Source organism: Monodelphis domestica, chromosome 3 (genome assembly GCF_027887165.1).
Source record: "Monodelphis domestica isolate mMonDom1 chromosome 3, mMonDom1.pri, whole genome shotgun sequence".
In the NCBI taxonomy this organism is placed as follows: domain Eukaryota; kingdom Metazoa; phylum Chordata; class Mammalia; order Didelphimorphia; family Didelphidae; genus Monodelphis; species Monodelphis domestica.
In genome coordinates, this window is record NC_077229.1 from 45,421,667 (window position 1) to 45,445,236 (window position 23,570).

Consider the following 23,570-nt stretch of genomic DNA (forward strand, 5'->3'; position numbering starts at 1 on the left):
CTCTTCACTCCCCTCCCCGGATACTGGGAGGAGCCAAATTGTGTCACAGGTTTCTGACGTTATTAAATGGGCTAGCACAGCAAAGCGAGTAGTAGGCTTGGAGACAGGAACCCTTATTAGCTGTGTGGCCAAGAGAAAGTCACTGAAATGCTCTGAGCCTCAGTTTCCCCACCTGTACAATGGAGAGAGCAGCACCCACTTCATGGCATTACTATGAGATCCAGCTCCAAGGCACCATTCTGATTGGATCAGATACAAAATCAAAACCTTAGAGCACCCTCACAGAGAGAGGGCAGAACGGGCTACGTTGGAGTATTACTTCCTCAAATCCCGGCTAAACTAGCAATGGGACAAAACCCATCCCTGAGGCAGTCACTGGCGAGTACAGGGCTGAGTGGACGTACGCACAAACGCTCGAGCCCTCTTCTGCCAGGGTGGCTGGGGGCCTTACCGGTAACCCAAAATGCACAGCTTTCTTCACAGAATGCTCCAGCAGCACACAGCTATCTGATCTCTTCTGCTCCAAGATATACAGCCAGCTCTGGTCGGGGAATCAATGACATGCATCAGTGCAATGAAAATGGCTAAAAAGACACTGGCGTTTCACTGGGAGGCCATAAAGAACTATCAGCAAGGGATCAGAGGAATTCTGGGGAACATTTGTTCTCAGAAATGAAACCTGGTCTGCCTGCATCTGAGCAACAGCAGAGCCTTGATGAGCTTACAAAGATCTCTTTTCTCCAGGAGAGCACCACTCACAGCAACCCGTGCTGGATGCCGCAGAGCAAAGCGGAAAACCTGTGTGTGGCTCTTAAGTGAGGACTTCAAGCTCTCAGACCACTGTTAAGAGGGCCTCGTGTTACCACACAAGCCCACGCCCGCTGACTGGGGGTCTGCAGGACACTGGCTCAGCCAGTGTCTAGGTCTGACATGAGCCTTTTCCTTGCCACACTGAACGAGGTGGCCAAAGGATTCTCTCTGGCAGGGGAAGCGAGGCTAAAACCGAGAGCAGAAGGAAAGTCCTAAGAGCTGGAGGAGACACGCAAGTGTATTTCCAAGGCACGTCCCAGGGCTCTGGGTAACTCAGACCAGCTGGGGGGACATCATTAGCCCACCTGCCTCGATGGGATGCTCTAAGGCAACATTTGCCCTCAGGGAGCCGGGCTGCCTTACCAAGCAGTGCTGGAGACACACGTGGTCATTGGACTCCTGGGCAATCCGGATTGCTTCCTGCAGGGCAAGCTCTGCCTGTTGGCTAAAGACAGACGAAGCATTACTATCCCCTTAACAACCAGCCTGTACAAGCCGTGACCCTGCATGGATCCTCGGGTCTAGCCTTGCTCTTCCCCCCCAGGCAGATCTCTCCTCCAAAGCTCTTGCATCCCTCCCAGGAGGGAAAGCCTTAGACCTCCAGGGTTATCTGTGTGGCCGCTAGGTGGCGCAGTTGCTGAAACCATGACAGCTCCCATGCCTATCACAACTGAAGACTGGCCAAACCTTCTCCCAGAGTCCTCATAGGCGCCCTGGGAAGACCTGAATTCCAATTCAGCCTCAGACACTTCCTGGCTGTGTGCCTCTGAGCAAGTCACTTCACCTCTCTGCCGGCCTCAGTTTCCTCATCTACAAAATAGGGATATAACAGGGCCAACCTCCAGGGTCATCACGAGGAAAGAATTAAGGATTTGTAAAGTGCTTCGCAAACTCAGAATGCTAGCGAAATGCTGGCTGTGGTTATGATGCGTCTCTCCAAGTAGCCATGAGCTCCCTGAGGACGGGCATCATTTCTTAGGGGCTCTTTCCTATCTCCCACTCCCTATACAGCCAGTGCTGGGGACACAGCAGGTCCTCACACTCCAAAAGGGGCATTTCTATAGCAGAAGATTATTTTGGAAAGAAGGTTTGAGGAAAAACCTTCCAGAACAACATATTCTCGTCCCTGGTACCAAAAGCCCTCCCTTTTGTTTTAACGCTTTGGCACTGCCCTCAGCACCCGGGGACTAAAGAAACTCCTGGGGCCAGGGCAGGGCCAGGTCGGGGCTGGGGCAAGGCCCAGGGCCTGGTTGGGTTCCTCTATGAGGCCTCTGCAGGAGCCTGCTGAGTAGAGCTGGTGGAATGAATTCAGGCTTGGAAAAAAAGGAAGAACCCAGCACTAGAGGTTGGTTAAAGGAGCATGATGGAGGGGCATTTAGGTGGCACAGTGGATAGAAAGCAAGGTCTAGAGTCAAGAGGTCCTGGGCTCAAAATGGCCTCAGAGACTTCCTGGCTGGGTGATCCTGGACAAGTCACTTAACCCCATGTGCCTAGCCCTTGCCCTCTGTTAGAGTTGCTCCTTGGACAGAAAGTAAGGGTTTTTAAAAAAAGGTCATCATGGGGCAAGACTTTCTGGTCTCAAGAAAAGGGACCAAACACTCTTCATGAGAAGCCGAGACCCCACAGTACCCAAGAGTCTCTTGGAGAGTGAGCACCTTCCAGCTGCCCCCAGGCTGTCAGAGGAACACCTGAACAAGCCAGCTCTTTGCCACCTTGGCACTGCCAGGTCAGAAGATCCCAGAAGAAGCAGAGCTCTGGGACAATTCTCTGGATACCTCCCCACCTCTGATAAGGCGAGTCATAAAGATGAACCAAGGCTCCAGGGCTGGGGCCTGGGAAAAGGCAGGCAGTGGGAAGGTCAGAATTTTAATTTAAAAAAGTCATCCTTACCCACTCTCTGCCCTCTTCTGCCGTGAGAGGTGCCTCACAACGGAGGTCGCTGGACAAGTGTCCAAATCCCTTAAAGGCCATTTCTGCACTAGATGAGGCCATCAATGGAGCGTGGACAATCTACAGGCCTGCCTTGGACAGAGGGAGAGGAAATCCCAGGAGGATTCCAGGCCCTTCCAGCCCTCCGACTGGGTATGTGACAAACCAGAGAAGTAAACCAAAGGGCAGTGCACAGACAGAGGCCATGACCCCCAGCATAGCCCGAGGGTTCTGAGCAGGAGCCCAGGACAAAGGCTTGAGTCCCTCTGCCTGGTCTCTGCCCGATGACTGGTTCTAGCCCTGAGATCCTTTCTTCCACGTTCACACAGAGGGAGGGAGATGCATAAACTTACTAGTGGCCGAATCGGCAATGCAAGGCGGCCAAATTGAGAGCTGCATATCTCAAGCTTCGCCCGTAGCCTTCGTCCCCATTGCTTTTGCTCTCTGCTCCAGTGAGAATCAGGCGGTCAAAATAATGGAGAAGGCTGTGTGTAGAGCTGAAAACATCCTGGACCCGAAGACTATTTAAGTAGCTTAAATAATGCTAGAATTAAAGAAAACAAACAGTAATCACAATTTTCTTCCTATTGTGGAAATCATCTTAAAATGACTACAATGGGGAAGTTAGGGGGCCAGATCTAGAGACAGGAGGGCCTGGCTTCAAGTCTGACAAGATACTAACTAGCTGTGTGACCCTGGGCAAGTCATTTAACCCCCATGGCCTACCCCTTTCTGTTCTTCTGCCTTAGAACCAATATATGGCATTGATCCTAATATGGAAGGTAAGGGTTTCTTTAAGACAACAACAACAAAAAAACAAAAAGACTATCCAGTGAAGTAACGGAATGATCCCTGGCTGCCAAAGCATACAAAACCCTATCACTGCAATAAGATAAGAATGGTTCTTCTTCATTTTTTCCTCTCCACCCAAAGTAAACACTGTCACAATGCACACGCTCCCAACCCTCTTGGACTGCAGGACTTTCAAAACACAATTTCATACTGAAATTCACACCACATCATGGGCATGGCGGGGCTCATATGACTCATGACTTTTCGAAATTCCACTTAATATGAAAAACAAAGATGAAAAGCAATGATGTCCAATGTGGCGTTATTATCAGAACAACAACTGCGGCTGGTTTGATTCCGATTCTCAGAAGATGGTTTGTGGCCAGACTTACTGCTTCAGCAAAATCAGGATTAAATTTCAACAAATTATTCAATTCTTTCTGTAAAGAAGCTGGAGTCAGAGCCTTTGTCTCATCATTCTTTAGTAAAGATGCCTAAAACAAAAATAATAAATCAGCTGTAAGAAAATGCAGAGAAATGTAAGCCGAGTATCACAGGAGAATTACTTTCTGCAGATAGGGGCTCCAATAAAGTTCCCTAGAGAAGAGTCAGCTCAGTAATGCTCAGGTGTCACATGTAGAAAATCAGTTCTAGATTTAGTGATGATAGGACTTGGCCTTAGATTATACTACAGCCCCTTTACCTAGGCAGGTTTTTCCAACGTGTTAAAAATACATCTGCTAAGACCATTTCTTCAAGCTTATCTGAGTCTCAAAAGAACTCCTCTCTGTTGGTTAAAATGCACAGAGATACCAGCAGAGAGCACACTGCTCTCCGTTAAGGAAGATTAGAAAGGAAAAGGGAAAGTCGAATTCTCTAGGTGGGAGCATCATCCAAGAAAGCCAGAGCAGCCTCGGCTCCTGCTGGGATCCAAGAGACGCTCCCAGAACCCTGAATCTCCCTGCTCCTGGCTGCACTGCTTCAGCTACGGCTTCCTGATCCCCACCAGAGGCTGCTGTCCCTTCCCCTTACTGGTCAAAGGAAGCCACAGGTATGGAAATTCATAAGCTGTCACAGGAAAGTGCTCGTCATGGCAGGGAGATGAAGGGAGATGTTGGGTCTAAACCCAGGAACATGAAGGGCTACTTTAGATCACCACATGAAAAGGGCAGGGAAGGGCAGGCAGCCCTGCTCCACCATTAACGCACCTGTTGGGAAAGAAAATATTCAGCTTGTTTCTGGGAAAGAGGCCCACTGCATGAGATCTCCTCCTCTCTGAAAAAAGAGAATGACTGAGTGTGAGGAAGGGTGGCCGAGACCATGACAGCAAACACAGGAACAGCCTCAAAGCAAGAGTTTCTTTGTTTTTCTTTTCTTTCTTTAAAAAAACAAAACAAAACAAAACAAACCCTTATCCTCTCTCTTAGAACTGATACAAATATTAGTTCCAAGGCAGAAGAGCAGAAAGGACTAGGCAGTGGGGGTTAAGTGACTTACCCAGGGTCACACAGCTAGAAAGTGTCTGAGGCCAGATTTGAACCCAGGACCTCCCAACTCCAGGTCTGTTGTTTTATCTAGCTGCCCTGATAGGTTTCTTACAAGAGGATCTCAAAACACTTTCTAATAGATATCCTTTCAATTCCTAAATGAAGAATTAGGATTAAAAACAAGAAGTATCTGAGGCCAGATTTGAACCCAGAACCGACTGACTCCAAGCCTGGCTCTCTATCCACTGAGCCACCTCACTGTCCCTTCTCAGCCCCATTTAATGTGACTTCTTACCTCATTACTCAGCCAAAATTACCCTCTCTCACGTTGTCATCCTTCATACTCAAAGAGGACCAAAATGACCTCATTGTGTTGGGATCAAAGTACTGCGTGTCCAACTGTGACTGATCAGAGCAATATCACAGGTTGGGCACAAACACCGTATGAACATTTGGGCTGAAATCTCCAAGATCATAGGAGCAGAGCTCCAGAGCTGGAGGGGACCAAAGATCCCTACGGTCCTTTCTCAAGCACCCTTGACCACTACTGACCACCCTCAACCAAGCCAGCATCCCCTCATGGGGATCTTATGACCCTCATCTCCCCGAGCTCTTCTACCTATCTGGCTCCTCCCTGCCAGGCTCCTTTGCTGGGTACCAGGTCCACGTAACAACTGTCTCTTGGGCCTTTGTACCTGGCATCACGTGAGGCACGGCAGCCTCGCCATGTCTAAAGCAGAGCTCATCTCATGTCCCTCCACATCCACCCTCTTCCTAATTTCCTTAATACTAGTAAGGATGGTAACAGCCATCATCCAGCCACTCAGATTCACAATCTTGAGGCAGCCCTGATTCGCTCTCCTCCCTGAATTAGTTGCCAAATCTCATTAATTCTGCCTCCTCCATCCACTTCTCTCATCCTTGCTCAGCCTGTCTTCTGTGTAGTCTCTCCCTCTCCAATCCATCCTCCGAACAACTGCCAAACGCAGATTCCTAAAACACAGGTCTGAGCCCATCACTCAAGGGACTCAAGATGCTTCAGCAGCTCCCTCTTATATTTAAGAGAAAATGCAAACTTGTACAGCAACTGAAAATCCTTCACAATTAAAACTGAGTGCTGCAAAACTATTAGGATCCTAGGGTGACGCCAAACCAGGGATGGGGAGAAGGCACCTCTCAGCCCCTCTTGCCATTAGTGAGGGATTCTGGAAAGAGAACCCTAAATGTAAGGTCAGACTTTTGTTGATGTATTGGTGCTCATGCTGACCTAAACTTTTTTCTCATCTTTGTTCTTCTTTTTTAAAAATAAAGGATGGTTCTCTGGAAGAAACTGAAGGATACACTGCTAAGTATAGGTGATATAAAAACAAAAGATAGCAATAAACATTTGTTAAAAAAAAAAAAAACTTTGGGGCAGCTGGGTGGCATAGTGGATTGAGAGCCAAGCCCAGAGACAAGAGGTCCTGGATTCAAATCTGGCCTCAGATACTTCTAACTGTGTGACCCTGGACAAGTCACTTCACCCTCATAGCCTGGCCCTTACTGTTCTCCCTTGCAACCAATACACTAGAAGGTAAATTTAGCTCTAACCTATTTTTCCAGAGTGATTTCATAGTTATTCATTCCCCTTTATATCATCTTTATTCTAACCAAGCATTCCCTCAAGCCTGGAATGCTCTCTGTCCTCAGCTTCAGTACCATCAGTGGCACACAGGACCTTTCCTTATCACCCAGGTGTGAGTCTTCCTCTAAACCACTGACTTTTTTCACCACCATCAGAGCTAGCAAGATATCCAACAGACAGCTGGAAATGCAAGCCAAGAGGTCGGCAGAGAGGACAGAGGTAGATAAACAAATCTGAGAATCATCTGCGTCGAGATAATAGATGAAGTCATGGGAGCTTATGAGATCACCTAGGGAAACATCTAGGGAGAGAGGAGAAAAGAGCCCAAGGCAGAGCCTGGGGGACACCCATGGGTGAAGGTCCAGCAAAGGAGATTGAAAAGGAAGAGTGAGACAGGGTGAAGAACCAAGGGAGAGCAGCGCCCCAAAAACCTAAAGAGAAAAACAGCACCAAGGAAGAGAGAGTGATCAATGGTGGCAAAAGCTATAGGAAAGACAAGAAGGAGGAAGCCGGAGAAGAAGCTACGAACAGAGCACCTAGTGCAGCCTAGAGCATTTGGTAAACTAAATGCTGGTACTCAAACTATACTTTCTACTGTTTTCATCAAAATAACTTTCTTGCCACAACAGAACTTTAAAGATAACTAGGAAAAGGTTTGTGCATACTTGCAAGGAACAGTTTAGACGATGTGATGGTAAGCAATGAAATCCCTAGCAAGAATGGAAATGCATGAAAAACCTGGCCTTCTGAACCTCTACAAATCCAGGCTTATTATTTAGGGAGCCAACAAACCGTTCCTGAGCTGAAAAGACAGGTGTCCTTCATCAAGTTCTCACGAAGAGGGCAGAGAATGGGGCAGGGGTAAAGGACTCGGGAGTCCCAGGTTAATCCTGGTCTCTGGGAGCTTGGACAAATCACCTGTGTCTCTTCTGTTTTCAGCTTCCTAATCTGTAAAACACAGAGGCTGGACTAGAGTTTAAGGTCCCTTCCAACGCTAAGAATTTCCTACACACTGACCCAAAAGGAAAGACCTCTACCTAAATACCCCCCAATCACTATACACTGGGTATCTACTGACTACTCAGCACACACTACCCTCTGATATTTTCTGGCCACCACAGCACCCAATCCACTGGCATGAGCCAAGGCCATGGTGGCCTGGAGAGGGGTGAAGATCATGAGCCTCCATCCTCAGGTGCCACATTTAAGTGTCGAGACTTCTTACGAGCTGTTCCAATTTGAACATCCTTTATACCCAGTAATCCAATGAAATCAGTCAGAGACAGAGGGTGGGCTTGTCAAGGTTCTCCTGCCTCTGGACTCCCCTTCACATTATGTTGTAGAATGTGTGCCTTTCCCTCTCTGCACCTAGAGCTTATCCCCCAACAAGCTGCTTGAGGACAGGGTCTCTTGCACTTGTCTTTGCATCCCTATTGGGTGAACATGCTGGTCTTGCACCCAGAAGGCACATGAACTGAAAACCAATGGATAATATCACATATACATCATATACAAATATGGCAGTCGACAAGTACAAATCCCAACCAAATGGGAAAAGCCCTGATATAGCCTCCTGAAGGCTCACTCGACTAGTCTTCCTGGAGCATCTCAAGCACCTTATCTGGGATGCTGAGAAGTCACGCTGGGCAAACCCTCCGCTGCCTCCAGCTCAGAGCCTGGGCTTCTCTAAGAGCATCCCAGAGAAGAGTCCAGACAATCGGGGACATTCCATTTGGAGGGAAACAATTCTAGCAGGGGAGGAAAAAGAAGGATGAGGGAGGAAGTGAGCCAGGATGAGAAAAGGGCACCTTAACAGAGGCTAAGACAGGAATGATGGGTTGATACAGACGGTTCTTGGTAGGAAGTGGAGGGGAATAAGGAAAAGAGTAAGAGGGAGCCAGAATGCACAACAAAGTGGCTTCCATTTATCTGGCAGGCAACAGACAGCCACTGAAGGTGCTGGAAGAGGGAAGGGACATAATGAAAGCAATGTTCTGGAAAGAATAATCTGCCATTGGTGTGAAAGACGAATTAGAGCAGGAAGAGAAGTGGGGAGACCAATTAGGAGGCTGATGCAAGAGATGAGACAGGAAGCAATACCGGCCTGATCTAGGCCTGTGATCCTAGAAGCTGGAAGCACTTGACTATCATGGAAACATATATATATTTTCAACTTGCAAATCAGCTGACTTTTACATTAATGGGGAGCAGGGGGCCTAGGGTACCACTTCCTGGAGGTCACTCAGCAGGACCAGCTGAGATGCATTCCCACATCCTTCACTTACTTTGTCTTGGACTGACTCAACGTCTGAGGCAGGTGAAGCCTGCGCTGGCTACCATCAGAGAGGGTAAGACTACAGAGCTGAGGCTGGTTTCATAGTGCAAAAAGCAAATGCTGCCACTTAGTGGCAACAATTTAAAGTGGCAATTTAAAGCCACGGTCCCCATTATACTATTTCCCAAGCCCAAAACTACAGGAAGATTATCTTCTTTGTTCTTTCATTCCTAAAAGAGTTTAGTTCCTGTAGCATCCCAAGCGTATTCACATCTATGAAATATAAATGACTGTATGGCTACTGTGTCTCCAAGCATAAGGTTATACCAATGAGGCTTGTGAATGTAACCTTGAACTGGCCATGCGGCCCTTGGCTAAGACAAACTCATTAACATGCTCGGACTCAATTCCCCAGGAAAGCCGGTTTGCAATCTACACGCCCAAAGGTGTTCCCTCCAACTTGTCACCCAATCTTAACTGTCTATACTTTGTGATGTGGTTACTACGTGCTTGGGAGTACCGCCCAAGCAGGACAGGAATAAATTCAGAGGCAATCCCATGAACTTCCTCTTGGCCTTTCTCCCTTCCATGGAGCTCCACTGGGCTCCTCAATGACTATGTCTCTCTCCTCTTAACCTTCTCCTTCCCGGAGGCTGTAACCATCTGGGCCTGCATTCCCTATCTTGATCTCTTCCTCCACCTCGTGTTCCTTTGTACTCATACTCTCCTATCAAAGGGAGTATCATAGGGGTTGCCTGCCCTATCCAACCACTGACTTGTCTGTGTATTTCATTCTCCACCCTGGTTCTCGGTTCCTATCTCTCCTCGGTCCCATCACAAAGGTGAGCCCCTTCCCTTGTGGGACCCTGCTGGTCAGGGAAGTCCATTAAGGAAAACCCCACAGTTCCTATTTTACCAGAAGGAATAGTGAGGGCCTACATGGGATATTTGAACTCTGAGATTAAATCCAGCCTCAAATATATACCAACTTAATGACCCTGGGCAAGTCATTTGACTTTACCTCAGTTTCCTCATCTGAAAAACAAACTAAAGAAGGGAACGGCAAATCACTACAGACTCTTTAACAAGAAAACCCCAAGTGGGGTCACAAAGAATTGGCCACAAGTGAAATGTCTGAACAACAACACGAGAGCCTTGGAAAACAAAGTGGGGAATATTCAAGATTTCAATAGTACCTATTCCTCACCCTTCTAGTGGCCTAGATGGGACAGGTAAATGGGTAGTGAGCAGACAGGAGATCCTGGGTTCAAATCTGTCCTCAGATATTTCCCAGCTATGTTATCCTGGCAAGTCACTTAACACATCACGGCACCTTTGCCTTAGAACCAATGCTTAGTACTGGTTCCAAGATGGAAGGTAAGGGTTAAAAAAAGAATGACCAGGTTAAGAAAAATATTTTTAGATAAAAGTTCTTCATAAGAACACCCAAGTAGGAGGGAACAGGGCTGAAATTCCATCCCAGGGACTCTGCCTCCAATTCTTTCCCTGGGGGCTGGGGTGGGGGTGAAGGAAGGAATCCTCTTTCACAAGGCAACCTAAGGTCATGAGTTATAACATCATCAAACCTGCCTTTATAAATCTGAGAGCAAACTGGAGCACATAAATGCACATCAGAGGACTCTGATGTGCCAGTGTGGCCCAGTAGACAGTCATTCGCCATGGGTTCAAGTCCTGGCTCTGTGTCCAAAAGCAGATCATTGAACTCTACACACCTCCCCAACACTCAGAATGCCAAACGGCATCTGGGGGATGTTGCCACTCCAAAAGTTCCCCACACCAGTGAAATCCCAAGCGTGGACCATCCCTCTCCCAGAAGACACTCAGACACTTTACCCTGGAGTTTCCCCTTGGTGACTAGGGGCCTTGACAGGAACAACACTGAGCTAAAAAAATGTCTAGCAGGTCCTATCCTCAAGGAGCTCAGCCAGAGGAGCCAACACGCACATCTCTGGGGGTACACAAAAGAAAGCTGAGGTTCTGGTGGGGAAGGAGAGGGAAAGGCAAAAGGCAGTGCAAGGGGGGACAGGAAGGGGTAGACAAGAGTGGACCCAAGGCCTAGAAGCCAGTTGGGGCAAGTGTGAGCAGCCAGAGGAGGAAGTCTGGCTTTCTAGTCAATTCAGCAAACAGGTCCAGGTGAACGATGGGCTGCCAAGAGGTCTCTGGAGGCCTGCTTTAATGACTACCTAAGAGAGCCCTTTAATGAGCACCTGGAACATGTGAAGTCAGTGTGGCCTTCTCCTAGGACACAAATTGAGAGCTGCAAGGGATCTGCAAGAGATCATCAAGAGCAATGATGGTGAGCCTTTTAGAGACCAAGGGTGCAAACAGTACTTTCACGCTGCATGGGAGCTGCCCCCTTACTCCAGACAGGGGAGGGAAGAAGAGGCTGCTGGGCAGAGGGGCAGGTGATGGGAGAAATGTCCTCAGGTCTGTGTGGAGAGAGGGAGAGCAGCCCCCCACCCTGGCACATGTGCCATAGGTGCACCAACATGGAACAGACCAACCTTCTCATTTTACAAATGAAGAAACTGAGGCCCAGAGAGGGGAACTGACTTGACCAAAGTCTCCTGGTTCATGGATGGCAGACAGGGCCAAATCCTTGGACTCTGAACATAGACTAGTTTCTGCTGCACCTCAAGGCCTTAGAAGTGCTGGTTTCTTACTTTCAGTTTTATTAATCTCTCTTGATTTCAAGATTTCCAATTTAGAGCTGGTTTTCCTAAACAGTCTCACACAGTCATCCTTCCTATGATCTTTTTGGCACAATTCTTTTGCCCAACAAGCCCCTCCTTCACAGATGCTGTTCAAGCCTGCACTGTCTAAATGAGTCTAAGCTCTGAATTTATGACATTTTTCTCTCCCCTCTGGGAAGGCTGCTGTTTCCCGTGAGACACACCAGCCCCCTCCAGGCTCTACCTTAAAGGTCCATCCAGGTCTTCTCTCTGCATGGTTCCCACGAGCTCCTCGGGGCTTGCCAGCTCCATGTCCGTCTCTTCCAATGTGGCCTTCTTTTCAGCATTTCGAAAGTACTCCTGTAGGGCTGTGTACAACTTGTACACCTGACTGAAAGAAAGCTTGTTGTAGGCCAAGATCATGTGACGCAGAAATAGGCCTAGAGAACACAAGGGAGTCCAGGGTTAGCTGAAGATGTGCTTAGAGGTCACCCAGACGGGGCCTTGCCTTTATCCTGGGCAGGGAGGCTCGGCCACAGTCCCACGTCTAGTACGTGTCAGAGGCAGGAGTTGAACCCAAGTCTCTGTAACTCTATGGTCTAACAGATCTCTAGACCACCACAATAGTCAGCTCCCGACCAGTTGTTAAAATACAGATGCTAGGGACTTTGAAGAATACAGCTTTATTTAAATTTCATTTAAAATTACATCCCATACGTCGAGCCAGATAGACATCATTCCAGGGTTTGGAGAATGTAGCTGTCCTGAGTTCCCTGTGGAAAGCTCTGGAGCAAGTGAGTACTCTGTGATTAGACAGAGCTTTAAAAGGTGAGGGACAATACTTGAGAAGCAGCCGCCCCCCTTGGGACAAGATCCAGGTGCCCCAGGGAGCATCCTCCCTCTGTCCCTCCTGGCCTTACCTACGACACTCGTTTTGTGAACCTCGGGGTCAGTTCCAGAAAAGGAATCAGAAAGGTCATCAAAGAACTGTTCCATGTCCTTCAGCTCCCCTTCAGCCATCAGCTTGATTCTGGATAAAGACATCACCTCAGGCTTGTCAATTCTTTCAGCACCCTGATCCATTACCATTTCCCAAGGCTGCCCTGCCACCTGCCTGATCTTCTGTCACACTGCTGGGAGGGAGGGGGCAGGAGCCTGGGGGAGAAAGGCAACACAGAGAGCGGAACCGACAGGGCGCCAAGGGCAGGTTAGGGCAGTATGGAGGTCGGGGAGTCTTGGGGGAAGGGTGGTACAAAGAGGGAGTCAAGGAGAGGGAAGCCCTAGGGGGGCCTGTTCTTCATTAATAGAAGAGCTGATCACAGCTGATCAGACACAGATCCCAGCATCCCAGAGTCTAACTATAACCTATGGACAGAAAAAGAAAGTCACTCTCTATACAAAGATACTCACAGCAGCATGAATTATAACACAAAAATCGAGAAGCAACTATGTACTTTGTTAGATGCAAGCGGCAGGCCCGCCAGTAGAACATAAGCCTGTTGAAAGCAGGGTCTATTCTATTTTTGCCTTTGGCTTTGTACTCTGAGAGCCATGCATGCAGAAGGCAACTAATAAATGCTCACTAAATTGATATCCACTGAGTGGAGAATGGCTGAATACATTGCTCTATAAGGATGTAAAGGAACAGTATGGTCCCGAAAAACAGACAAATATGGATATAACAAAGTATTATCTGTAATAAGTGATGCAAAGTCACAAGAATATACAAATGTACTGACTATGCAGATAAAAACAACAAAACCAGATAAATGCTCCAGAGAAAGAACTGCTGAGGTCAGATGAATGTGGATTAGAGCAGACTATCTTTCATATCAATGTATTTATGGTTTTATTTTGGGGTTTTAATTATGTAGGAGTGTGCTCTTACAACAATGACCAATATAGAAGTGGGTTTTGCATGATAATAAAAATAAAATTAAAAAAAAAAACCCTTGATAAATGCACAAATGGAGAGATATGGAAAAGCAACCCAGAATGAATAGTTATCATTTATAATGTAAAATGTAAACAACTTGGGTTCTAATAGCTTTATATGACATCTGATCCTATCAAATGTTGCTAAATTTATTATTTTAAAATGTGTTGAGATTTTTTAACTACTTAGAACACATGCTAGACAATCCTGACATACTACAGAATCTCCAAAAATATTATTTCCATATTCTTATATCACAGGTCAGTTTCTTCAGTGCCATAAAATTTAACAAAAGGATCCTATTAATAAAGTTTAGGTAGGGGAGGGCAGCTGGGTAGTTCAGTGGATTGAGAGCCAGGCCTAGAGACGGGAGGTCCTAGGTTCAAATCTGGCCTCAGACACTTCCCAGCTGTGTGACCCTGGGCAAGTCACTTGACCCCCATTGCCTAGCCCTTACTACTCTTCTGCCTTGGAGCCAATACACAGTATTGACTCCAAGACAGAAGATAAGGGTTTTAAAAAAAAATTAGGCACTAGGTATGGGGACCAGTGCCTTCGATCCCAGTGGCCCAATGGAGCTTGGGAGTTCTGAGCTGCAGTGGGTGAAGCCAATCAAGCATCTTCACCATGGAGTGAGGGACTCAGGCTGCCTAAGGAGGGATGGACTAGCCCTGGTCAGATACAGAGCTCGACCAAGTTCCCAGACTGGTGAGGCCAGGGAAAGGGCCCACAAGTGATTGCTGCACCTCCAGGCCAGGTGAGATAGAGAATACTAGACTCCAGAATTAAAGGAAAGGAGAATGTGCCAAGTAGCACTGTGGATAGAGCACCAGGCCTGGAGTCAGGCGGTCCTGAGTTTAATCTGGCCTTGGAAACTTCCTAACTATGTGACCTGGGGCAAGTTGCTTAGCCCCAAAAGTTTAATCCTGGCTACTCTTCTGCATTCTTTTTTATTTAAAATTTTAAAATTTAAAGCTAAGGAAAGCTGTCTTCCATCTCTAAGCTAGGGTGGGAGAAGAGAGCAGAAGGTCAAGGACCTCGTAATACACTGCCCCCACACTTATTATGTCAGTTGTTTTGAGTTAACAGGTTTCCTTTGTTACAAGGGAATGTTCTTCTCTGGGACTGGAAGTGGGGTGTCTGTTCGGAATGAGCCTTATTTATATAAAAACAAAAGGTAGTAATAAAGCTTAAAGCCTCCTTTTTCAAAAAAAGAGTTAAGTAAAGACTTCTTTATCTCTCTCTTGCTGAAGTGAGAAATTTCATGTGAAAGAGAACAGAACAATAAAGCCAAGATTTGACCCTTGATCTCACTGGGCCTCATCTGTAAATCAGAGGGGCTGAACTCAAATGAGTCCTCCAAATCCAAAACTGGGTATTTCTGAAAAGGAAATTAGGACAACAAATACACAGAAAACTAAAGGACAAAATCTGAGACCTGCCAGAAGCCTAGATCGTCTAGTGTAAATCACTCATTTAATAGCTGAGGAAATTAAGGTCCAAGATAGAAAGTGACTTCCTAAGAGACACAAAGCAAACTAAGGAAAGAAACAGATCTCTAGGGTCTCAGCTTAGCCATTTTTACCACTACCTCATATTATTTGTAGCTGTTGTTGTTCAGTCTGTCTGACTCTTCTAGTCCCCATTCAGGGTTTTCTTGGCAAAGTACTATAGTGATTTGCCATTTCCTTTTCCAAACTGTTTTACAGATGGAGAAACTGAGGCCAGCAGGGTGAAGTGACTTGCCCAGGGTCACCTAGCTAGTAAGGGCCAGACTTGAGCCCAAGAAGATAAATCTTCCCATCTCCAGACCCAGAACTCTATCTACTTTGTCCTCATATTATAGTTTCTCAAAAGACCTTCTGGGTATTTATCATTTAAAAATTTAATTTTTCTTCAAAAAGCATATTCTCCCTAAAACACACATACAACATAGGATTTAGATCTAGAAGGGACATTACAGATCATCTAGTTCAATGACTTCATTTTAAAGAGGAAACTGAGGTTCAACAAGAAAAGCGACCTGCCCAGGGCTAGAATAGGGACTCATGTCCTCAGGTTCTGCTGTCTTTGTGCCATGTCAATAAACTCCAAGAGGATCTCTCCAGCTTTTATGCTTGTTTGCCATCACTGAGGCTATTTTTTATCTCATAAATAGACTGAAAAAAGCAAGGAAAAGAGCAAGAAATTTTCAAGACCAAAATTGGGAGACAGAAGAAGGAAAGAGAGATACAGAGAAAGAATGTGTGGATATGTGTGTTGGGGCTGGGGTGGGGGAGGTGAATGAGCACTTAAGATAAAATAAGGGAATGTCTAAGGCAGAATTAACTGAGCTGCAAACAGTGAAAGATAAAGGAAACAAAGGGAATACAATATGTGCACAATCTCTCTAAGAAGTGACAATTGTCTCCCTTGTCCTTATTAAAGAGGTATTCTTTGTTTTTTGTTTAAAAACTCTTACCTTCCATATTAGAATCAATACTGAGTATTGGTTCGCTGAAGAGTGGTAAGGGCTAGGCAATGGGGGTTAAGTGACTTGCCCAGGGTCACACAGCTGGGAAGTGTCTGAGGTTAGATTTGAACCCAGGACCTCCTATCTCTGGGTCTGATTCTCAATCCACTGAGCCCCCAGCTGTCCCCTTCTTTGACTTTTTAGATAATTATCAAAGCCATGGCCAAAGGTAGAGATATTTAGTTCTGTTTTCAAAGCATTCATAAAGAAATGGATTTTTTTAACATGAAAACTTCCCCTAATTATTAGTTTCAACAAAACAACATTATCAAAAGTATATCTGCCCAGTGTTTGCTGGCGATTCTTGTTCATTTGAACACGTCTTCACATTGACACTGGAATAAAAGGGGAATTTACCTGATTTGAACGGAATTTGCCAACTGAGGACAGGATTCTTCAATTGCCTTGTGCAGTCGAGTCAATGTCATATCGGGCCCCTAGGTGACATTAAAGATGAAAAGAGGAAGAACAGAGATTTAAAATCTGAACAGGGACAAATAGCTAATATATCAACATCTTGGGGTCTCCCCCTCCCTCCACCCTCCAGATTTTATGAGCAGATTAACCCATTTGATTCCACAGTAGATACTATATTAGACACTGGGCTAAAGACTGGACATGTGATGACAAAAAATAAAAACCTTCCCTCAAGAAGCTTACATACTTTTGAAAAGGCATATAGATGACTGAACATATGATAATCTGAGGAAGAAGAGAGCACTAAGAACTTGGGAGAATCAAGAAAGGCTCCTGATGAGAAGAAAAGAGCTGAACCTGGAAGGAAGTTAGGAATTCTCAGATTTGGAGAACAGAGGGAGAGAATTCCAGGCATAAATGACAACCCACATAGAGGCAAAGAAGCACAAGTGTTAGGAAACAGCAAGGAGACCAGTTTAACCAGAAAGAGTGTGTGAAAGAGAAGAATATGAAGTAAACTCAGGAAAGAAAGATGGAGTCAGACCATGAAGAGCTTCAAATGTCAAGATGAGAAATTTATGTTTTAATCTAACTGCCCAATTTTAGAATCAACTAAGTGTCAAGCAGAGAAATAACAATCAAATTTGTGTTTGGAAAAATTATTGTGACAAGTATGTGAGGAAAGACCCTAAACCTTTTCAAACAAAGGCCTCCTTTCATTGGAGTGGGTAAACGCTTTTGGCAAATATACATTTCTTTTATAGCTGGGTGGAGGATGGGATGGAGAATCTAGTGTTACTATTAAGGTCTCAGGGGAGGGCGGTGGGCCTGGCCTAGTAGCCACTTCAGCAGAGAAAAGAGGATCAGTGCAAGGACCAGGCCACTGGCAGGAGGAGGGTGGTAAATGATTGGGAAAGTCCCAAATCAGACTGGTCACAAGTGAATCCCATACAGAACTCTCAAATTAATTGTAGGTCCTTTGGATGGCCTACACAGTGAAGGTTCAGAGACTCTTCTTTCCTGCCCATAAACCTTTGCTACCATGGTTCCTATACCTGTTATGCATTCTTACCTCTTTGCAGACTGAATCTTATCCATCCTATTCTTTAAAGTCCACTTCAACTACCAATGACTGCAAAGGGGAAACTAGGTGGCTCAGCAGATTGAGAGCCAGGCCTGGAGATGGGAAGTCTTGGATTTAAATCTGGCCTCAAATACTTCCTACCTTTGTGGCCTTGGGCAAATCACTTAACCCCCATTGCCAAGCCCTTACCACTCTTCTGCCTTGGACTGATCATTCTGAGATAGAAGGTAAGGTAGGTATGTATGTATAAATAAATAAGGCTCCCTCTCAATTTGCCAGGCCCAGATCATTCCACTTTGGGGAGACTAATTGGTTATGATTTTTTCTCTGACTACAGTATTCATCTATTGGTCCTATTCTGTTCTTTGGGGCCAAACAAGTCTATTCCCTTCCTCCACATGACAGTCTGTCAGATATTTGGAAAGCTAGAATAGTAGGAAAAGCACCAATTTGGAATCAGAAAAAAAAAATGAGTTCTGGAATGATATTGACCAGCTATAAAACCCTGAGCAAGTCACATCCCCTTAGTTCCCCCTAATGAAAAATGAGGGAGATTGCAAACTGATGGTGATGCAGCTGAATTAGAAATCTCAAAAAAAACCCTTACACTTCTGGCTCCTATGAACTCATATGTCTCAAAGTTCTGCTTCTGTTGCTATACCGGGAGGCAACACTTTCTGTCTCTTCTTCATTTTCATAGCTTTCATATCTTAGTTAAAAAAATCTAACTTTCTGTAAGAAGCTTTTCCCAAATCCTCTTAATTCTAGGCCCTTCTGGTTATTCTCAATTTTCCTGCCTAGAGTTGGTTTATACTTGGCTTTTGCATATGGTCTCCCCCCATTAGAATGGAAGCTCCAAGAAGACAGGGGCTGTCATTTGCCTTTCTCTGTATCTCCAGTGCTTAGCGGAGCTTGGCACACAGTAGATGCTTGTTGACTTCTCTCTATCCCCAGGCTCATCTCAGTGGCTGATACACAGTAGGTGCTTTAAAAATGCTTGCTGAATTCTCTGTATCCCCAGTGCTTGCCACACAGCAGATGCTAAATAAATGCTTCTTGACTTCTGTGTACCCCCAACGCTTGGCACAGTGCCTGAAACACTGTAGGAGCTTAATAAATACTTTCAGACAGTCCGTTGCAGGACTGTTTTGCAAGTTTTAAAAAAACCCAGAGGGGCAGGTGCTGGCGCGGAGAAGTCCAAGCATCTCCCAGATCCGGGGAACTCCTCCCCGACGCCCAGCAGCTCCTGCCTCGAGACCCGCAGCCTCCCAAGGGTCGTCTAGGGGTCCTCCCTGGGTCGGCTACCCACGTGGGCAGGCCGGTCCCGGCCGCCCCCGCCTGCCTCCTTGGGAGGCCCCGCCGCCGCGCATGCGTGTCACCTGCAGCAGCGGCAGCAGGAGCTGGTTGAGACGGCGCCGCTCGAGCAGGCCGATGGCGGAGCCGCCCGCGCGGCCCATCTCGCTGAGCAGCACGAGCACGGCGATCTTGTAGGGCGTCACCCAGTCCTTGATGCCGAACACGTTGGCGTGCACCACGCCGTTGGTCATCATGGGATTGAAGTAGAGGCTCTCGTGCACGCTCGCCATGGCGGCCGCCCCCGCCGCCGCCGCCCACAGCGGCGACTCTCGGAGCCCCGGCTCCTCCAGCGGTAACGGCGGGCCCGCGCGCAGCGCCGTAACCCGGGAAACCACCCGCTTCCGGCCGGCCCGTGCCCACCGCAGCCAATCAGAGCAGCCGCCCTGGTCCGGTGGGAGGAAGCCAGCGAATGGGAAACAGAGTCTGAAGCTGGGCACTGGAAGTTCATCTGCCGGAGCCGTGCGCTGACGGATTCCATCCCCTTAGAAACCAGCGCTTAAGCGAAAGGCGGAGAAAGGGTCCCTTCGGGTGAGAGAGGGGTCCGGGAGGTCCACGTAACATAATAATGGAGTAACGGGAAGGAAGGAGTAGAATCAACTCGGTTATTTCCCCATTCGATCTTCACAGCCCTAGGATGCCAGTGCTGTGATCCCCATTTTACAGTTGAGCAAACTGAGGCAGGCAGAGGTAAATCTATTTGCCCTGGATCATTCGGCTGGAAAAAGTTGAATTTGAATCTTACCTGAACTCCAGGCCCAAGGCTCCTGTGATGAACTCCAACTGAGAAACTCCAAATGAGAAAATGCCCCCTACCAGTGCAGGTCGGTGTCTTCTCTGCCATTTATGATCCCAAGAAATTTCCTGGAGCACTGATGGGAGTGGCTTGCCCATGGACACATAGGCAATATGGTTCCCAGGCAGAATTTGAACTCAGGTCTTACTGGTTTCAAGATAGACTGAAACACTGCCACCAATAGTTTCAATATTGCATACCCCACAAGAACCTGTGATGTGACTCAGATAGTTTTTTCTTGGGACAGTAAGTAAAGATACATTTGAAACTTCCTGTTCCTTCCTCCTTTAGCTTATCTCATCCTTTTCCTGGAGTTGGCGTGCTTCTTAGACAACAGATAAGCTCTTCTCAAGGTTTTTGAAAATAGGTCAGGAAAACTAAAAATGTTATGGGGGAGGGAGGCAGTTTTATTCTAAGGAATAGCAATACCAAGGGGTCCTGAAAATTGGAGTTACAAGCCAAATACTACTCTGAGAATTACACACTGAATCTCATTGCACACACACCCAAGATCACTATAATTGCAGAAGACTTCTAGAAGCCCAGCTTCACCATTCAGTTTACTCAGGATGCCAAACAAATTATCTTCTCAAGAATTCTTTTCATATTCTTTTCAAGATAAAGATTAAAAAACTCCCTGTTAAGAAAGAAGTCCTCCATCTTTTTTCTCTCTGTTTTCTCTAGTTTCTCTTCAACAAAGATAGGAAAACTTTTTTCAACTTCTCTCAAGTAATCAGTCTGCAGTATGTTCAAGAAAGTTTTTGAAAACTGTCATTTGCACCAAATCCCATTTGCCTCTTAAAGATTTGAGAGCCTTTTGAAGTAAGAAATATGAATTGCTCAAGAAGGCTCCAGTGATTGGCATAATTCTATAGTTCCATGAAGGTAAGAGGAAAAAGCTTAGGTCTAACAGAATTTATAAAGAAAAAAACATACTCCTTGGGGGGGAAAGCCATCCTTTTTTTAAACCTTTCATGTCTGTTTTATAATTGACTAAGCAATTAGGGTTAAGTGACTTGTCCATGGTCACACAGCTGGGAAGTGTCTGAAGTCAAATTTGAACCCAAGACCTCCCCTCTCTAGGCCTAGCTCTCAATCCACTGAACTATCCAGCTACCCCAATAAAAACCATTTCATTTGAATTTGTTATTTGAAAGGAATAGCAGTAGAGAGGCTGGGTGAAAAAAATCTAGCATAATCAGCTTTTAAAAATTTCAAACCAGTGCCTCAAACTGATTTACCTTCAATTCCTCATCTTAACACAAGAAATAGCACTGGCAGGAAAAATAGAAAGGACCAGGAATTAACAGCCAGAAGCAGTTTACTCTTTTTCCTCTACCTTAGTCTTAATGTATATTTCCACTTTTTTTTTAACCCTTATCTTCCATCTTAGAATCAATAACTGTGTTTTGGTTCTAAGGCAGAAGAGCAGTAAGTGACTTTTCCAGGGTCATACAGCTAGAAAGTGGTTAAGGCCAGATTCGAACCTAAGCTCTCCTCTCTCCAGACCTGATTCTAAATCCACTGAGCCACCTAGCTGGTCTTTCACCTCATTTTTGTCCTTCCCAAGTTGAATTTTTAAATTGGCACAGACCAAGGTAATAACTATTAGTGTCTCAATGTTAGTTAGAGAAATGAGGGCAAATAGGAATAAGTTAAATAATTTTTTCATTCTCACAAGGTAAATTACTGATAGTAAAACAACAAAGTATAAAATGCTTTGCAAACCATAAAACACTATATAAATGTGAGCTGTTATATATTATCAGCATTTGCATGTTCCAAATACTGTAAGGCAGCTTGATTTGATGAAGAGAGGACAAGTCTCAGAATCCGGACAATCTGGGCTTTAACACATAGTAACTTTGGCAAGTCACTTAATCTCTCAGTGTTTCCGTCCAACTCTCTAAAACAATTAGTTGCAAAGGAGTTCCTCATGCGTATCAGTGAGGGAGTTCACTGTGCCAAGGAAATCACCAGTTTGGACAAAAAATAAAAAGGAGCTATCTACAGGATGGAGTTGTAACCCTCTCTCACATACAAGGCTACAGTGTTGAGAATAATTATGGAATTTCATGAAGGTGAAAGGGAAATACTTGGACTAAACTGTATTTTTTTTAATTTGAAGAAGAAATACTTGTATTCCATCTAATAATCCAACAATAAATTAACAACAAATATTCATTAAGCTTGGTCAGACCTAGAAGACTCCAAGGTCACCCACAGCATCTTAAGCCATCACTAGTCATCTCAACTTGTTTTGCCACTGGACTTTGATGACTGGAAGAGAGAATGAGGCTGATGACTTTGTATATCTCAGTCTCACTTCAATTCAATTCATACACTGGGCAAGACATCACCCTAAGATATTCTTGTCTCTCTTCAAAAATGAAGGACAAGTAACAACAGCAACTCTGTGAGGAAAACAGTGCTAAGTACTGGGGATGCAAAGACTAAAATAAGCAATCTTTACCCTCCAGAACCATACATTTTATCAGGGAAATGTTTGCATGACTGTTTTTATAGCTTTTAAAGTAAATAGCCCTTTGTAAAATCTAATTGCTGTTAACTATTTAAGTGGAACTGAGGTGATAATCATAGGCCCTGACAAGAGGGGAACACAACTGGTAAGGGATTGAACTGGTGGAAGTAGAGAAGCAATATTCCCCAAACTCCTAGGGTTGCCCTAAAACCTTGAGTGGTGGATGAAGGCTGACTGGCTCTGGTAGAAGGACCCTTGGTGTACTTGCTACAAATGTGCAAAATATATTCAGAAATCATGTGGGTCAATTTGGGGTGGAAGGAAATGGGGAGGATCAAGAAAAGTCTTATACAGAAAGTGATGTTTGAGCTAAGGTTTGAAAGGAATTCCAATTCTAAGGCAGCGGTGAGTGAGAGCATAGAATGCTATGAGTGAGGAACAAGCAAAAAGGCCAGTTTGTCAGGACTTCTGTCTTGAAATCAATACTGTGTATTGGTACACGAAAAGAACAATTTATATTAACATTAGGAAAATTATGTTGGATTAGAGAGATTAGAGATTCGAGAGAGAGGCAGTGAAATGGTTAGAAGTATGCTTTGGGATATCAGTTTGGGAGCTAGATGGGGGATGAACTGGAAAGGAGAGAAAATTAAGATGGACCAATTAGTCTTTTGTAATAGTCGGGGGGGGGGCAGCTGAGTAGCTCAGTGGATGGAGAGCCAGGCCTAGAGATGGGAGGTCCTGGATTCAAATCTGACCTCAGATACTTCCCAGCTGTGTGACCCTGGGCAAGTCACTTGACCCCAATTGCCTAGCCCTTACCACTCTTCTACCTTGGAACCAATACACAGTATTGATTCCAAGACTGAAAATAAGGATTTTTTATTTTAAAAAAATAGTCCAGGCAATAGGTGATGAAGTCCTCAACTAGGAAGATAACTATGTAAGTAGAAAAAAGGGGATATATAGAGAAATGGGTGAATGATTGAAAAAAAAAATGTATTAAGTAGTTATGATGCTCCGAAAGCACTCAATGAGCAGCTAGATGGCACCACAGTACACAGAGCTCTGGGCCTGGAATCAGACTTATCTTTCTGAATTCAAATCTGATCTCAGACACTATCTGGGTTACACTAGGCAAGTCATTTCACCCTGTTAGCCTCAGTTTCTTCATCTATAAAGTGGGCTGGAGAAGGACTTGGCAGACCAACTCCAGTATTTTTGCCAAGAAAGCCCCAAATGAGGCCACAGAGTTGGATACAATTGAACAACAACATGTTGCAATGGATAGATTCCGGACCTGAAGTCAGATCTAAGTTCAAATTTGACCTCAGATACTTACTAGTTGTGTGACCCTAACTTCACCCTGTTCGCCTCAGT

The 23,570-nt window shown here is 45.5% G+C and overlaps 1 protein-coding gene across 2 annotated transcripts in view; it reads right to left on the reverse strand.

Annotated features, from left to right (window-relative positions):
* ANAPC5 (anaphase promoting complex subunit 5) overlaps positions 1 to 19,855 on the reverse strand; it is a 30,830-nt gene extending 10,975 nt beyond the window's left edge. Inside the window, exons 1-9 of one of the 2 annotated variants that reach the window (XM_007489866.3) lie at positions 19,658 to 19,855; positions 16,416 to 16,495; positions 12,531 to 12,640; positions 11,855 to 12,050; positions 4,740 to 4,806; positions 3,924 to 4,025; positions 3,093 to 3,283; positions 1,174 to 1,255; positions 452 to 541 (exon numbers count right to left, since the gene is read on the reverse strand). In XM_007489866.3, the coding sequence (XP_007489928.2) occupies positions 452 to 541; positions 1,174 to 1,255; positions 3,093 to 3,283; positions 3,924 to 4,025; positions 4,740 to 4,806; positions 11,855 to 12,050; positions 12,531 to 12,640; positions 16,416 to 16,495; positions 19,658 to 19,756 (1,017 nt within the window). In that variant the 5' untranslated portion in view covers positions 19,757 to 19,855. Of the gene's footprint in view, positions 1 to 451; positions 542 to 1,173; positions 1,256 to 3,092; positions 3,284 to 3,923; positions 4,026 to 4,739; positions 4,807 to 11,854; positions 12,051 to 12,530; positions 12,641 to 16,415; positions 16,496 to 18,938; positions 19,336 to 19,657 lie in introns of those variants that run through there. The other variant, XM_001363999.4, reaches the window with a different exon arrangement.
* Positions 19,856 to 23,570: the final 3,715 nt, after the last annotated feature.